The following is a 17,503-nucleotide window of genomic DNA, read 5'->3' as shown; positions in this document are numbered from 1 at the left end:
TGGGTGATAAAGAACAAATGTGAGCTGTGTTTTTATAGTACCCTAACACTACTTAGTGACTTACCTTCTCAGAAATTTTCAAACTTGTTTGTTAACCCTTCTCACTAGGAATTCCTGCAGATTCCTCTTGCTTGGCAATATAGTGACACCATCCTTTCTGAACTCTACAGATTTTGTTTATAATCTCAGAGTAAAAGCTTTTCCCTATTTCCTTCATTATGCATTACTTTTACCCCTGTTTTCTGCCCTGGGGATGGGCCTTTTAGCACTTAATTTCATACCATGAGATCTGTAGATAGGGTAAAATTATTCTGGGTTAGGAAGCTGCATAGTAAATACCAGAGGCTTAAGATAACCCGTTGAGCCTGTCACTAGTGTTTCTGGTTGGGTGGAAAATGGGAAATTGGAAGTTGTGATGTTAGAGTATTGCTACTACTTACCTGGGTTTTCCAATATACCTGCAGAAAATGAAGAGTTATGTTTGCTTGATTTTTGTAGCATGAATGCTTGCATGTACATGCCCAATGCTGAGAATGACATTATTGAACAAATATTTCCCTTAATTCTCCTCTAAAAGAGCTGTCTTGGGGCATCAGTGGTGTGCATTGCTTCTGGGTCTGAAATACGCATCTAACTGGGTCTCTCTTTCCCGGCTTTTGCTTTTTGCTGTCATTGGATTCTTCCAGGGCCCATCCCTTCTCACATTCCTTTAGGTAAGACTCTGCGGAGAAATGATACCCTTGGGGAATCTTAATTCAAATGGAATCCTGTTGATGCAATATGTTGGCATAAATATGCTAGCTTAAGTAGGACAGAAAAGGCCATGGGCACAGCCTTGGTTCGAGAAAGCCTTTCATTATGGATGTGAAGGAAGAAAGTCCTTGGAAAATTGACTCCATGGCTTTCCATTGTTGCGTAGCCGTGAAAGGTTGACCAGCATAATTCACCAACTGGATTCTTGACATTATGCTCAGAGATTGATGAGCTCTCTGCCAGAGCGACCCTCATCATATTGATGCTCTCTGCACATTTCCAAGGGACTCCAATGGCTAGAGGCTTCTTGCTCTGCCAAAGCAGAAGGGCTTTGTTTAGCTGCCCCAGACTGTTCAGTTCTGACTCATCTCTTGCTCCCAAATGCTCAGCAGCTAAGGCACAGAACAGTGGCTGCTGAGGTTCTGCTGTGCCAAATATAGGAACGTATTTGAGGCATTCACCAGCTACTAGTGCAAGAGTTTAACCTGATTTCCATGGACATTTACTCATGTTTGGTTCCAATAGTCAAGAGAGAATTGTTATGCCCCCAAAAAACAAATCCTACTAGACCAGAGGATGGGAATCAGGTGATGTTAGAATGCATCTCCCAGTAGCTATGCTGGCTGTGGCTGCTGGCACTAGGAGTCCAACAGCGTCAGGATGCTGCATGATACTCAGCAAAAGATAATACTGGCTTAAATGAACGGCTAGCCTGACCCAGAAGGCAGAGGCTCTGTTATACATGGAAAGTCACACCTGAATTGCTAACATCTGTGGAGGGTTCGCTGCATGCTTGACCGGAGATCCCACTTGGCCCCTGCTCTGCTTTTCCCCTCCCAAACAAAGCAAGGCTGTGTTGAGGCCACACAGATGTCACACTGATTCTGTTCTGCTTTGCGACATTGACATGGCTGCGTTGCCCTGTCTTTTTCTTTATATAGCTGTAACTTCAGGCCTTGGTCATGGGCCAAATGCATCTCTCCCCAAGTCTCTTGGGCAGAACAGAGTATTAAAAGTATTTCCCTTAAATTAAATGGTGCATGCTGTGGAAGGATTGGCTCCCAGTGGAGACAGAGAGATGCTCCTTGCAGTAGAATTGCAGTTTGCTCTGTCTCATTGCATCGGTCTTATTGCAGTGAACAGCTGCTGACAGTGAAATGCGGGACTTGTAGAGGATCACTAAAATACTATTACATCAAAGTCCCTCATCCTACACAGCAGAGCAGTCAAATCCTTTTTCCTGAGGAAAGATTCCTTGAGGCAGTGACTGATCTGACTTACATTTCCTAAACAATTTAGACATACATACATACATACATAGATGCTTCTGGCCTTGTCTATTCATTTTCCTGTCTTAGTTTTAATGACCCAAGGCAGACAATGATATTTAGTGTCCAGTTTTGTTATCAGTAAGCAAAAGAATAGGGACAACATCCCTTTGTTCTTAATTCAAAGCCCATTTTTGTAGTTATCTCTGGTCCTAAGGAACAACCTTATCTGAACTGAAAGATATAGACAAGTTGGAACAAAACCTATGAGTGAGTATCTTAAGGGCTGGCAGAAAGAGGAGGGTGCAAGCTTGCTTTTTGCTTCTCTGGAGGGTTGGTTTAATGATTGTAAGTTACAGGATAGACTTCTATTGACCGTTGGAGTAATCAGCAATGGAGCCAGTGGTCTTGTTGGGCAGTAGAGTCTCCTTCTCTCATCATCTCCAAAAAGAGGCTAGAAATTCTGCCTTGAGCAGTGGGTTGTATCTGTGATTCTTTCAATATCTGTGATTTTGTGAATTAGTAGACATAATATGGAAAGCTGTCCGTATGGTACACTTTGCTGTATGGCTTAATGTAGTTGAGGGGAAAAGTCAAGGGAATAAGTTGGGACCTTCATGCCATAAAGTATCACTGGTATTGCAGTGATTGCAATACCAGTGCAATCACTGCAATATCATTGCAGCACTGAAGGTGTTCTCAGATGTTTCTCCTTGCAGCTTGTATTCAAACTAGGTGACTGGGACCATTTTGAATGACTGGGGCATGGTGATATTTTAACTGTTCCTAATATTTCCTACTTTCCCTTAACGCTTCCGAGTAGCAGCTACTCCATTCGTCACTCGATAAGTATGCCAGCTATGAGGTAATGTGGTGAAGGTCCTATCTTTTTGGCAAGACCTCTATTTGCTATGAATGTCTTGGTATCTGCTAAAAGCGTGGTGGGTAGGATGACGTGGGAAAATGTGGTATCATCTTTCAGGGTTTAGGATAGAATTACAATGACTGTTAAGACTTGGAACTTATATTAGTTCTTCTACAAGGTTCTTGGAGCAAACTGTACCAATGTATACAGTTGAAATTCAACTAAACAAAATGTTTATGTATTAAAGTATTTGTATCCCACTTTTCCAGTGCAAAATCAGTACTCTCACTGGTTTTGTTACTAAGGGAATTTGCAATAGCTAAACATTCCAATTTAATTTTTTAAAAGATAGTAATATAAACCAATCAACCAAGGATATAGAAGTTGAAATCAGGACATTATCTGCCACAGCCAGCAAAAGTCTACCAGATCTAAATTAGTTTTCAGCAATGAGTGAAAAACAGTGAGAGGGATAGCAACATCACCACTTTTTTAAAATATCCTAAAGGCGCCTGGCCTCATTTGATCTTGAAAGCTAAGCAGAATCCAACCTGGTTGGTGCTTGGTTGGGGAACCACCCATGTGCTGTAAGGAGCTGTCAGTTGTATTTCGAAGCTGAGAATTGGCAAAAGAGCCTCTGATTATTGTTGCCCCAGAAAACGTTGTGAACTTCATGGAGTAGCCATAAGTCAATTGGTGACTTGAAGGCGGCAGGTAAGCGAACATGAAAGAGGCATGCCTGTGGAGATGGCTCATTGAGGTCAGAGACAGATATGGGCCTTTTCTCGTGTCACAACTTGTTTGAAAGGGCAAACTGAAAACAGAATCTAACTGGAAAGCCAGTAAACACCTATTTATTCAGCTTTCAAGCTTTAATCATCAACTAAACCAGAGCCCTTTTATATTGCACTATTATATTATTCCACTTTAGCTGCCATGGCTTCATCCAGTGAAATCCTGGGATTTACCATCTAGGCAGGGTTATTTAGGAATTCTTAGCCCAGAGTTCAAGTGACTCACCAAAACTAAAAAACCCAGGATTCCATAGATGATGCCACAGCAGTTTTTATGGGATTGTAGTGCTATACTTACGTAATATGAACGCCTTCAGTATTGTATTGTCAAATTGGTACTCTGTGGACCGACCTGCAGCAAGTTTCCAGTAAAGAGAAAACCCCCGATTATCAAAAAGCAAAATAGAAATACTGGTCCATGGCATATTGGGAAAGAAACCCTGTTAATCACCTACATTCGATAGCATAAGAAGCATTGGGATAGATATTTCATTTTACTTTATCTCTCGCCATTTTCCCCAAAATGGGACTCAAGGTGATTCCCAGTTTGAGTTAAACTAATGAATACTACAAAAATGTAAACAACCATAATAATTTCTTTTAAAATTTATGTGGCTTTTAAAACACAGCTAGTTTATTTAAACAGACAGTTAAAATACAGTTATGGTGTCCACAGAAATGTTCCAGGTAGGAGCTAGTATAGTGTAATGGTTTGAGTGTTGGACTATAAGCTCTGGAGATTTGTGGTTTGAATCCCTGTTCAGCTATGAGTGACCTTTGGTTAGCTACACTCTCAGCCTCAAGAAATGGCATTTGCTTTAGGGTTTCCATAAATTGGAAATGACTTGATCGAAGGCACACAAAAGAACAAAGTCCCAGTCAGGTCACATGGCAGCTGCCATTTTTAAAAGTTTCTAACAAACATGGCAATCAGGATGTTCCGACTAGATTTCCTTTCTTATTTAGAACAGGTCTGTTGCATTGTGCTACCTTTCTTATACAAAAGTACTGCTCTTCACTGGTCACTTTGTACTAAAAAGACTTATTTTAAGTGAGAGGTGATTATGAGATCATTTCAAAAGCATCTAGCTCTTGTTGAGGTAAAAATTTGGAGAAAATGTGTGCCACTTTTGAGCTTCCCGTTTAAGCTGAAGCTCGAATTTGTACTTTGGCAATATTTCTGTGAAGAGTGGAGGTTCAGGCCTATACCAAAGCAAAGCATATGTCGTAGCCTTGTCCACTCTTAAGTTCTTCAAAGGCCATGAATGTTCTTGAGTCATTTCCAGAGGCCTCAATAAAAGTGAAAGGCCTGCATGAATACCCACCAAGGCCAAGTGTCTGATACGCTGCCACGATTTATTGTCTGACATTGATTCTTTTTTTCTTTTAAGAAACTCTGCAACCTTCAAGTCTTTTGAAGACCGAGTTGGAACCATAAAGGTAAGTAATACTTACAAACTATCCTCCCTGCGACTAGATTCAGTGCTACCACATATGTGGGGCAAACGCATTTCTGTGCTGGATGAGAAAGATACCTTCCATGCTAGAGGGCTGGGTGGGCTCAGAGTGAAGGCATTTTGCAAGACCTAGGCAGGTCATTCTGTTTTTGCACAGGAAAATGTAGAAACATAATTGGACATTGAGGTAAAGGCTGTGTCTTCTCTGGTCCTTGTGATCTCAGCCTTCTGTAGTCAAATCTACATTGGCTAAGCTGAGTCTGGCTATTAGTTCATGATCACACACCAACACAATGGCACCCTGGGAGCTAGTTTTTCTATAGATTGAGATTTGCATTCAGGTGAGTAGACAGCTTGGGACCAAGGTTTCAAAGACAGATACGGAACAATCAAGCAGACAGCTCTCTTACGAAGCTGTTTTTCCAGTTGTAAATTAAATCTGGTTTTTCTAGATTTGTTAGCAAAGCTGCCTTCAAACAACTATGCTTTCTCACCTGGCCAACCTCTGCGAAAGAGTGGCTTTTGCTTCACTTGAGGATGGACATTTTAAACCTTTGGACTGTCCTTTGGTCCCTCCTGTTACCTGTTAAGCCCCTTCTTTGTGTTCACATGCAAAAGACCAACTGCAATTCCTCGTTCATTTGTCTGTTAGCCCTTTTTTGGAGCTGCTCCCTCTAAGCATGCAAGGTTTTGGAGCCTTTTTAGCTAATTCCAGACTGTATGTCTCCTTTCGCTCTTCCATTTCTCCTCTTTCCCCCTGCCTTCTGTCCCTTTATTTCTTCTTAAGAAGTTCCACCACTTCCCACGCAGGCGGGTGGGAATTTCCAGGCCTCTTGGTTCAGTGTCTTAAACTTAGTGCCCAGCATTTCTCACCATTGGTTGTGTTTGACTATATAGCCATACAACATCTTTATACTAATACTCCTAGGAGCAAAGTATGATTGCCCTCCACCCCAATGCTTCTGGCCAACCACCTCCCATCAGCCCTTGTGGGTGATGCAAAAAACCCTGGAAATCCTCAGCTGATTTCTCTAGTTCTAGTCGGGGAACCGTATAGCTTTCCATATCTTGCTGAACTGCAAGTCTCAGCAGCCATAAGTCGAGTGTTAGAGAATGCACTTCAACAACATTTAGAATAGAGCCTTCTAAACTATATGTTGTGACACATTAGTGTGTTGGCTGCTGTGTGTAGGTGTGTCTTGTGAACATAATGAGAAACTTCTGAATATGCGGCATAAGCAATAAATCATATATTTTTAAAAATCAAATGAAAGATTTTCATGAGATAAACAGTTCCTCCATCCATTTTATTATAATTTATTTATGTTCTGTATCTCTTATAAGGGGTTGGCCTAACTTCCAGTTTGCTAGTGAAATTTAATTACAGTGTCACAAAATGATGCATGTTTAAAACTTATGTCACCAACATGGAATGTTTGGAAAGCTCTGATCTAGAGGGTCACATAATCCTCATCTATGTTGTTGGTCCTTCATGTTTTTGGAATAGAAGTGAGCAAAGTGGAACCTCTAAGGTCTTTAACTACAATTCCTAGAATTCCTCACCAGTGCCCATGCTGGCTAGAACTGCTGGATTTTGCAATACAATAGCATCTGGGAGGCACGATTCCCACTCGTAACTAAGAGCTTCTTACTGTGCATCAGTTGGTGCCAGGCCACTTGAGCTCTACGCTAATATAGGAGAAAGAACTATTGTTTCACGAATGTGTCAGAAGGATCTTTCATCTGCCATACACTGCTTTTCCAAAAAGATTGTGGGGGGGGGGGGGGGGGGGAATAAAATCTGACTTCAATTTTGCTTGATGTTCTTGTGAGTGTGCCAAATGGATTCTACTTTGAAATGCCCTCCTAGGAAGATCCGGCTAGCCCCCACCCTCCAAACCTTCCGCACACAATTAAAGACATGGCTTTTCCAACAAGCCTTCAACCATGTTTAAACTCTTTAATAATACTTATGAGCAGGGGTCCTCAAACTTTTTAAGTGGAGGGCTGGTTCATGGTCCCTCAGACTGTTTGGGGGGGGGGGGCTGAATTATCATTTGGAAAAAAAACCCAACAAATTCCTATGCACATGTCTTATTTGTAGTGCAAAAACCCCCCCAACAACAATTATTTATTTATTTACTTACTTACTTACTACATTTATACCCCACCCTCTCTCACCCCGAAGGGGACTCAGAGCGGCTACAAGTTTTATGTACATACAATATATTATATTATTAGCATAGCACAATATTAGCATTATATATTACAGTAGAGTCTCAGTTGTATTGAAAACATTGACTACAAAAATGCGTTGGATAATCCAGAATGTTGGATAAGCGAATGTTGGATAAGTGAGACTCTACTGTATTATATTGTACTATACCAATATACTGTAACATTGTTAGTAATATTAAGAAATTAAGAAGTGAAGTGAAGTGAATATTACATTTAATATCTATATATATAAAAGAGTGATGGCATCAGGGCAGCGGACAAAACAACAAAACTACAGGCCCCCCCAACCTTGAAATTTGACAACACAACCCATCATTCACGGCTCTAGGTTGATACAACAAAAAGAAAAGAAAAATAAAGTCCTAATTACAGGGAGAGGAATAATAGTTTTTATCCAATTGCTGCCAGTTTGAAGGCTAAGCTCCGCCCACTTGGTCTCCTAGCAACCTACTCAGCCCAAGGGACAGGCACAGTTAGGCCTCACTTAGGCCTCTTCCACAGATTATCAGATTTTAACTGGATTATATGGCAGTGTAGACTCAAGGCCCTTCCACACAGCTATATAACCCATTTAGACTTATATTATCTGCTTTGAACTGGATTATCTTGACTCCACACTGCCATATAATCCACTTCAGTGTGCATACTAAACATAAAGACAACCATAGAACAGACATTCAATACCACCATTACCTCAACAATTTCTCACCAACACCACCAGACAACGCCACAGCAACGCGTGGCCAGGCACAGCTAGTATAATATATAATTAATATTATTATATTGTATTATTATTCGTATTATATTGTATTACATGATAATATTAGTATCAATATTATATGTATACATAATATATTAATTACCATAGCACAATATTAGTAAATGAAAGAACAATACAATATTTAAAAATAAAAACAATTTTAACCAACATACAGTAAACCTATCAGAATTTCAATGGGAAGTGTGGGCCTGCTTCTGGCCAATGCAATACTCAAGTAGAATTGTTGTGTGCCTTCAAATCATTTCAGACTTTGGGCGAGCCTAAGTCTAAAACTGAGGGCGGGGCCCAGGTAAATGACCTTGGAGGGCCGGATCCGGATCCTGGGGACCCCTGCTTTGGGGACCCCTGCTTATGAGGACCTTCAGCTTCTTTACTAAGCACGTTACACTTCTGAGATTGAATACTGCTCTTTTACCTACAGCAATTGCTGTATTTTATTGTTTTTTCCAGGCAGCACTGTGAATTTTATGATGTTCTGTTAACTGTTTATTGTCTGTGTTTTGTTTTGCACTTGTTGTATTTTGAATATTACACCTCTGGGAGATGGTGGTGGGATATAAATAAAAGATGATGATGATGATGATTATTATTATTATTACTCTTAATCTGTTTGTTCCTCTTCTCATCTTCTTTCCCCTCTGTGCAGTCGAAAGTGGTGGGCAGAGACAATGGTGGTGATGAGCTCCACTCCCCTCCGGCATCTGCTGAAAAGCCCTCCCAGGACAACGCACCTTTCTAAGTCCACTGCACAGTGGCACTTGACTGCCTGAGCCCCTTCGTTTGCTCTTCCCAACATTGCAAGAAAAAAAAAGAAAAAGAAAAAAGGGCGTGGGTGGGAGAGCCAGGTCCCACTCTGAAGAGAGAGACCCATATATCATACATAGACATTATTTTGCTGCTGGATTCTTCAGGTCCAATAAAGTGAACACACCGTATTTTGTACACGTATATATTTTACACTAAAGGTGTCCAGATGGAACACCTTGCTCCTTCCTGTCTGGAAAGACATCAGCAAGAGGGATTCTGTAATGTTGACCCAACGGCCCTTTTGGCACCAAAGGCTTGCACTCCCATCCTCTTTGTCACCCCACCTCATGTGCAGGCAGAATTTGATTGCTTTATGCAATATGGGAAGAGTACTTCCAAGATGTGCTAGCTGTACAGGGAAGCTTGGGTGCTGTATGGCACTCTGTCTCCTGTTCCAAATAACTTTCTAGCTTTCATCTATTTTCTGACTCCTCCTGATTCCTTTGCAATTTTGAGTAGCCCAGGAAAGCTTTGGAAAGATCTGGTCTCCATTAAGATATAGAAGTTGGGTTGGGGAAAATTTAAAAATACCTTTCTTCTTCTTCCTTAGTAGGCACCTAGAAAAGGACCTCTATTTAGCAACTGCCTAGCTTGCTACAGAGTTTCTCTAGCTTTAATAAATCTCAGAATCTTTATTTTTTTTGGAATGCAGTGGAGTTCACAACATATCGGCTTTTAGCATCGCTATTTAGGGGCAATTCTGCCTTCAGGATGCGGAAGCTGAAGCTGAAAACACAAGCCTTACATCACCACCTGCTTTACTTGTTTATAACCTTTTTATATTTCAGGGATGGAAATAGTGTGAGGATTTTTTGGGGTGGGGGGAAGGGAGGGAATGGGGCAAAGCACCGGAGTCCTGCATCCTACCATAGTTAACCGCATGTGGATGTGCCGAGTCTTGTGTTCATTTCAGTGGTGCGTGACTGTACACACGCCTGCTTTGTGCTCGTGCATACATGCTCTGTCGCTCTCTCTCCTCTGAGTGTGTAGAACTTGCTTCTCTCCCTCTTAAAGTTGCCCATTGAATCTGCTTCAGAAAGGACAATATAAGATTTCCATCTTTGAGACTCTTCTCCTTCCAATTAGATAAGGGGTTTTTTTTCCTGTGCTAGGTTCCTCCTTAAGACAGGGATGAGATCCACCTCTTAAGTTTTTCATTCAAATCCATTGTGATCCAATTGTGGTCACTATCATTGGTCTATCCTTGGGGCCACTGACCCTTTCTCCCCACTTGATATTGGCTATAATTAGGTAAACACAGCGGTGTTTTCAAAAGGCTGAGAACCATTCACAGCCCTAAACTTTAATCCTAAGGCAAAGGTGCCTCTTGAATCATCCAACCTTTCTGTGCCTTAGAGGCTCAGTGGAAGGTTAGCAGTGTCCCCAAGTACATATCAGGAAAGCGGATTGTTTCAAGACACCCATGGAAAGTTGTGAGCCCTAATTTGTCCTCTCCGCTGCCTGGGCCTTTGAGAAGCAAGTTTTAACACCACAACGCTGATTGTAGAGTTCTTCCCCATGTCCTATGTTGCTGATGGATGGCTCCCATGCTGTGAAACCTGGCACCGTAGATGTGGGAAGGTTGCAGAAAGTGACGTCTGGTGTGTGGGGAGTTTTTGGGGGCAAAGTTAGCCGCCAGGGTTGAAAGTTGGGGCAGAAGTTGCCTCAAAGGGGCAGGGAGCTGACTGGACTGTTTCTTCTGTACAGGTGACTCTTTGGGGAAAACTTTGTCAATAAAATAATCCTTTTGGAAAAGCAAAGTGCCTGTCTTCATGTTTGGCCTATGGCCGGCTACTATTTACATATCTGCCAAGAGGTGCAGTGGCCTTGTTAAGAATAACTTTTCAGTAACTTTAAAGCATAGGTTCTTGCTATTGCAATTTTCCAGTAAGAGAAAGGGTATCTGAACTTTTACACACACAAAAAAACATTGGACATACAGACTTTATGTAACTACATTGAATCCACAAACAACCTACAGTTACATTGGCTAACAAAACAAAGGGGAATTACATTTTTAGTCAGCATTCACATTACACATATACATTCATTCATCCTCACGTATACATCACCATTTTTCCATTCCTCCGCTGTGAAGAACACCTGCATTTAGGTCAGTCCTTGTTTTCCTTGCAGCACAGTTCCAAAACTTCCAAAATGCACCTTTCCCTAAGAACAATGCCAAGGGTCAGATTTCTGTTTTCTCCACAGCAGAAATGGACTCTGTGCAGATGTATCGTTACTCCAAAATTGCACTCCTTTCTCTTCCCTTGAGAAAAGGAGCAAGTGACCAGACTGCGTTCCATTACAGATCTGCCACTCCCAAAGGTACACCATCTCTCTCCTTCCCAAGGAGAAGAACATAGCGGGTGACCAGGCTTCTCTGTTCTGCCACAATTTTGGAATATTAGTCTCTTATATAGCAATATTTCTTGCTGATGTTGTTCCAAAATTGTACATGAATGATAGATGTTGTTCCAGCCTGAAACATCCTGGCGCCATCTCAGTTCCTGGCAGATGTTGACTCTTCTTAATTGGTGTTGGTAAAGGTAAGGAGCCTTGTGTTGACCTTCTTCTTAAAGTGAGGAACCTTGTAAATATTTCCTTAAAGAGCCATTGTGTCTGATAATGTAAACACATCATAATTCACCTAAAGTTAATCAAATCAGCAATGTCAACAGTTCATCATTTGTCACAATTCTCATCAACTTTTAATTATAGTCCATCAATTCTTCACCTCCTTCCTGTAGTTTTCCAGGCTTCAATCTTAGGATGGTATCTCTAGACTATATAGACCCCAATCATACATCTTTCATACAATTCCAGCCTCTTCCCCAGTTATGAAAGCCTTGTCCCTAGTTATGAAACAGGTTCAGCCATACTAACTGGGTGACATGATAGGCTGTTTCCGAGGTGATTATACTTCAATCAGCTTTTTTTGGTTGTTGGCTGCCTTCAAGTTGACTTTGACCCATGGTGACCCCATAAATGAGAGGCCTCAAATCAGCCTGTCTGCAGCAACTCAGGTTTTTCAGCCATAGCTTCTTTCATGGAGTCTGCCCATCTGAAACAGGGTCACCCTTTTCCTACTGACTTCTGCCTTATAAAACATTCAGTTTAGCCATCTTGGCTTTTAGGCTTGTTCTAGGACTCATTTGTGTGTCTTGTCTGCTTCAGGTGGTTGAGTTAGGAAGGGTGGCGAGATGAAAAAAGGTTGGCGAATGAGCCGAAATGGCGTAGAAGAAGGTCGTTTTGGCCTCAAGTCTCATGAGTTTTCTGAGGCTGAAAGTGTGAGTTCCCATGGTCTCCAGAGTCCTGTCTACCCTTCAAACCACTATGCCATGCTCGCTTGCCAAGTGAAAAATGTCTCACAAATGGGTTCTCCAGGAATTGGCAGACATTAGGCTCAACAGGTATGTCTGCGTGCTTTTTAATAGAATTCCAAGATCTAGTAAGAGGTGTCAGATGTTGTACCCCTTAAACCAGGCATGGGCAAACTTTGGCCCTCCAGATTGACTTCCATTGCTGCAAAAGCATGAGCTTTATTGGTGGTATATTATAATCTTAGAGAAGGACTACTCAATCAACTCCATTCTGTCATGCAGGAATACACAATCCAATCACTCCCAACAGATGGCCATCAATTTAAAAACCTCCAGAGAAGGAGACTCCACTGGACTCTCAGGCAGCAGCTTATTCCACTGTCTCTCTAACAGTTAACGAAGTTCTTCCTAATCTTTAGTTGGGATCTATTTTCCTCTAATTTGATCCCATTGTTACATGAGCCTGAGCCAACAGTGTCATGCTGCAGTGAAAAAGTCTGATGTGAAAGTCTGGAACAGCAGAAAACAAGCTTCAGTAGGATATCCTTCAAAATCTTCTATATATATAAAAGGGTAATGAAATTTCAGCCTAGGACAAAACAACAAAACTACACATCCCAGAAACACCAAACTTGGCAGCACAACCCCTCATCCATGCCTCTACGTACATATAACAAAAAGAAAAGAAAAATAAAGTCCTAATTAGAGGGAGATGAATAATTTTTTTATCCAATTGCTGCCACTTAAAAGGCTAAGCTCCACCCACTTGGTCTCCTAGCAACCCACTCAGCCCAGGGGACAGGCAGAGTTAGGCCTCAATTAGGCCTCTTCCCCACTGCCTATAAAATACAAATTATCAGATCTGAACTGGATTATATGGTAGTGTAGACTCAAGGCCCTTCCACACAGCTATATAACCCATTTATAATCTTATATTATCTGCTTTGAACTGGATTATCTTGACTCCACACTGCCATATAATCCACTTCAGTGTGCAGTCGGACACAACTGGACTTAATGTCAGGAGAAAACCTTTACCCTTTACCTTAACTATCACCAATTCCTCAATACTTTATTTCTCATACCACCAGACTTCGCCACAGCAACGCGTGGCCGGGCACAGCTAGTATTTAAATATATTCCCTCATAACTTTAACTGCCATGGCTCAATGCTATGGAATTATCAGAGCTGTAGGCTTAATAATAATTTTAGTCTTCTCTGCCAAAGAAAGTGTGGATGCTTCAATAACCTACAGCTTCCAGGATTCAGTTGCGTTGAGCCATAGCAATTCAAGGGGTGTCAAAGTAAATTCCACAATTTAGATGCAGCCTTCGCATCCAAAAGATACCTCCGAGTTTGCCATTTTGCATAAATGGCAAGATACAGAAACATGAAGGATCACTCGCTGAGACCTGCCAGCTGGGCAAAGTTACCCTATTTTACAAGTTCTGCTTTTGTGCTTGAGACATAATCTGCAGGAGTGCTTTTGACACGCTGTACTTCACCCTTGCCTTGTAATCATTCTGTAACATGAAAATTACAGAATCGTTTTTATTGAGCAACAATGGCTGTGAAAAATATATAGCATTAGTTAAATGCCTGGTCTTATGTTACACAAAGACTCAATTGGTTTATTGTCATTCTTAACTAAATCAGCTTTCAAAATTGCACACAATTTTTCACCCCACGGTTGGTGACTAGTTTCCTTATATAACCAGCCTTATTGTTGTTGTTTCCGAGGTAGAATTAGTTCCTATGAAGCATGCCTTCAAATGATGGCTTTGGATCAACCTCTGACAAACTAAGCAGCATTCCTCCCTTGGCTGCTACTGAAGTCTTATTGCAGGCAAACTGAGCTGTCTTGGGTTGCTGTGCATTTTCTGGGCTGTATGGCCATGTTCCAGAAGCATTCTCTCCTGACGTTTCACCCACATCTATGGCAGGCATCCTCAGAGGTTATTGGAAACTAGGCAAGTGGGGTTTATATATCTGTGGAAAGTCCAGGTTGGGAAAAAGAACTCTTGTCTATTTGAGGCAGGTGTGAATGTTTCAATTGGCCACCTTGATTAGCCTTGAATAGCCTTCAGCTTCAATGTCTAGCTGCTTACTGCCTGGGGGAATCTTTTTTTGGGAGGTTTTAGTTGGCCCTGATTGTTTCCTGTCTAGACTTCCTCTTTTCTATTTGTTGTTCTTTATTTACTGTCCTGATTTTAGAGTTTTTTTTAATACTGGCAACCAGAGTTTGTTCATTTTCATGGTTTCCTCCTTTCTGCTGAAATTGTCCACATGCTTGTAGATTTCAATGGCCGTTAGTTAAGCCGTGATAGTTAAAGTAGTGTAAAACTGCATTAATTCTCCAGTGTAGATGCACCCTTTGGTGACTTTCAAATACAGATGGACAATGTGCTGTATCAATAATGACTCTTAATATTGCTCCCATATGCAAACACAATATAACTCAGCTTACTAACAAAACATCCAACATTACAAAGATGAAAACTGGGACATATGTGGCCAGGTAATATTATATCAAAAAAGTAGGGGTTATTAAAGAGGAAGAATACACAAGCTAGGAAAGGCTGCACCAGTTTGCTTTTGCCTGAGTCTATTGTATGTATGTATTTTATTTAGATATGTGATATATTTTTATATATTTGTAAGGCATTGAATTTTGCCATTTATTATGTTGTAAACCGCTTTGAGTCCCCTCAGGGGTGAGAAAAGCGGTATAGAAATGCAGATAATAATAATAATAATAATAATAATAATAATAATAATAACAACAACAACAACAACAACAACAGGAAATGCACAGTTTCATGTACCTCTCCTAACTGTTTAGTGAACAGAATGCAAAGATTTTTGTACTATATTGAACTCGGTTTGCAGCAAACTGAAAACAAAGCGGAAGGTAGAGAAATTACAAAATTTTAAAACCAGGTTAGAAAGTGGGACAACAGACAATTTTTTTTTCCGTCTCAGGAGCGACTTGAGAAACTGCAAGTCGCATCTGGTGTGAGAGAATTGGCCGTCTGCAAGGACAATTAATTGGGACGGTCCCTGTCAAATTGGGACAGTTGGAGAGTATGTAAGGTAAAGGTAAAGGTTTCCCTGACGTTAAGTCCAGTCGTGACCGACTCTGGGGGTTTGGTGCTCATCCCCATTTCTAAGCCGAAGAGCTGGTGTTGTCCGTAGACACCTCCAAGGTCATTTGGCCGGCATGACTGCATGGAGCGCTGTTACCTTCCCGCCGGAGCAGTACCTATCGATCTACTCACATTTGCATGTTTTCGAACTGCTAGGTTGGCAGGAGCTGGGGCTAACAGCGGGCGCTCATTCCGCTCCCGGGATTTGAACCTGGGATCTCAAAAATGAGGAAGGCAAACCGATTTGCTTCATGTCTAAATCATTAAAACAGAGCTGGATGGCCCTCTGCTGGGAGGGCTTTGATGGTGTGTCCCTGCATGAGGTTTCTTCCCATTCTAGGATTATATGATTCTGAGATAAAAGTGGAAAAACCGCTAGACAGGCCTTTGATCAGATCCTGCAGGGCAATCCTTCTGTGTTCACAGCAGCTCAGCAAGAGATATTCTAATCGAACAGTGTGAGACAGAGCACCATCAAGGTGTGATCTTTATCATTTTTGTCCGATTTGGAATAATAATCTGGATTCCTAGGGACTGTGGGAGGAGGACAGTGTTGTCTTCCCTGCTAGGATCATGCATACAGCTGAGATAAGATATTTGCATGAATGAGTATAGAGCAGGCATGGGCAAATTTTGGCTTTCCAGGTGTTTTGGACTTCAACTCCCACCATTCCTAACAGCCTCAGGCCCTTTCCTTTTCCGCTTAAGCGGCTGAGGGGGAAAAGGAAGGGGCCTGAGGCTGTTAGGAATGGTGGGAGTTGAAGTCCAAAACACCTGGAAAGCCAAAATTTGCCCATGCCTGGCATAGAGCAATGGAGCACATACTGTGCCCTAGGATAAATCAACATTCCTATATATACATACCCTATAAGCCAGTAGCTAATTCTTTCTATGTATATCCTGCAATGTATTTAATTTTTTTAAGGATCTTATCCCAAAATGGCTTAGATGTTGTAGTGAAAACCCACAATGATTTTAAGTTGGGTAATGACGGATATATGTATGCATTTTTGGTCCAGATCCATCAAGTCACTTTGTACTACAAACAAAGCTGCAAACACATATGTACATACTGTATATACTCGAGTATAAGCCTAGTTTTTCAGCCCTTTTTTTAAGACTGAAAAAGCCCCCCTCGACTTATACTCAGGTGAGGGTCCTGGTTGGATTATATTTGGGTCAGCTTATACTCGAGAATATATGGTACATTTATTCTTTTTCTCTATTATTATTGGTATTATTACATTTATTATTTATCTCTATTAATGTTGCTACTATTACATTTATTTTACTTTATTTTTTATTAATAATAATACATTTATTATTTCACTCTGATCTTATTATTATTATTATTATTATTGCATTTATTATTTTACTCTATTTATTATTACTTGTATTATTTTCCTGTATTTATTATTATTATTATTTTATTGTATGACACAGCAAACAAGATAGACATGCTGGATTTCGTATCACAAAATCACAAGTCGAACACTTCCCAAGTGTCTAGGACTATGTGATGTATTTTCGGATGATGCGCGCAGATCCCAGTAGGGTGGCCTTTTGCAGTTGGCAGATCGTGATTTTGTCAATGTCTATTGTTTCCAAATGCCGGCTGAGATCTTTTGGCACGGCACCCAGTGTGCCCATCACCACCGGGACCACCTGCACTGGTTTCTGCCAGAGTCTTTGAAGTTCAATCCTGAGGTACTGATAGCGGCTGAGTTTTTCCTGTTGTTTTTTGTCAATGCGACTATTATTATTATTATTATTATTATTATTACATGTATAGTAGAGTCTCACATCCAAGCTAAACAGGCCAGCAGAACGTTGGATAAGCGAATATGTTGGATAATAAGGAAGGATTAAGGAAAAGCCTATTAAACATCAAATTAGGTTATGATTTTACAAATTAAGCACCAAAACATCATGTTATACAACAAATTTGACAGAAAAAGAAGTTCAATATGCTGTAATGTTATGTTGTAATTACTGTATTTATGAATTTAGCACCAAAATATCGCGATGTATTGAAAACATTGACTACAAAAATGCGTTGGATAATCCAGA

At 40.9% G+C, this 17,503-nt stretch overlaps 1 protein-coding gene across 9 annotated transcripts in view; it reads left to right on the top strand.

Annotated features, from left to right (window-relative positions):
* The window catches only part of tpd52l2 (TPD52 like 2), a 42,349-nt gene extending 31,626 nt beyond the window's left edge, over positions 1–10,723 (top strand). For 5 of the 9 annotated variants that reach the window (XM_008110229.2, XM_008110231.3, XM_008110228.3 and 2 more), the window contains 4 exons: positions 687–713; positions 2,845–2,886; positions 5,072–5,120; positions 8,803–10,723. In XM_008110229.2, the coding sequence (XP_008108436.1) occupies positions 687–713; positions 2,845–2,886; positions 5,072–5,120; positions 8,803–8,895 (211 nt within the window). In that variant the 3' untranslated portion in view covers positions 8,896–10,723. The remainder of the gene's footprint in view (positions 1–686; positions 714–2,844; positions 2,887–5,071; positions 5,121–8,802) is intronic. The other 4 variants (XM_008110232.3, XM_008110233.3, XM_003220656.4 and 1 more) reach the window with 1 other exon arrangement.
* Positions 10,724–17,503: the final 6,780 nt, after the last annotated feature.

This window comes from Anolis carolinensis, chromosome 4 (genome assembly GCF_035594765.1).
Source record: "Anolis carolinensis isolate JA03-04 chromosome 4, rAnoCar3.1.pri, whole genome shotgun sequence".
NCBI classification, from domain to species: domain Eukaryota; kingdom Metazoa; phylum Chordata; class Lepidosauria; order Squamata; family Dactyloidae; genus Anolis; species Anolis carolinensis.
Note: the sequence above shows the minus strand (reverse complement) of the source record. Positions and strands in the feature narration are given on the sequence as shown.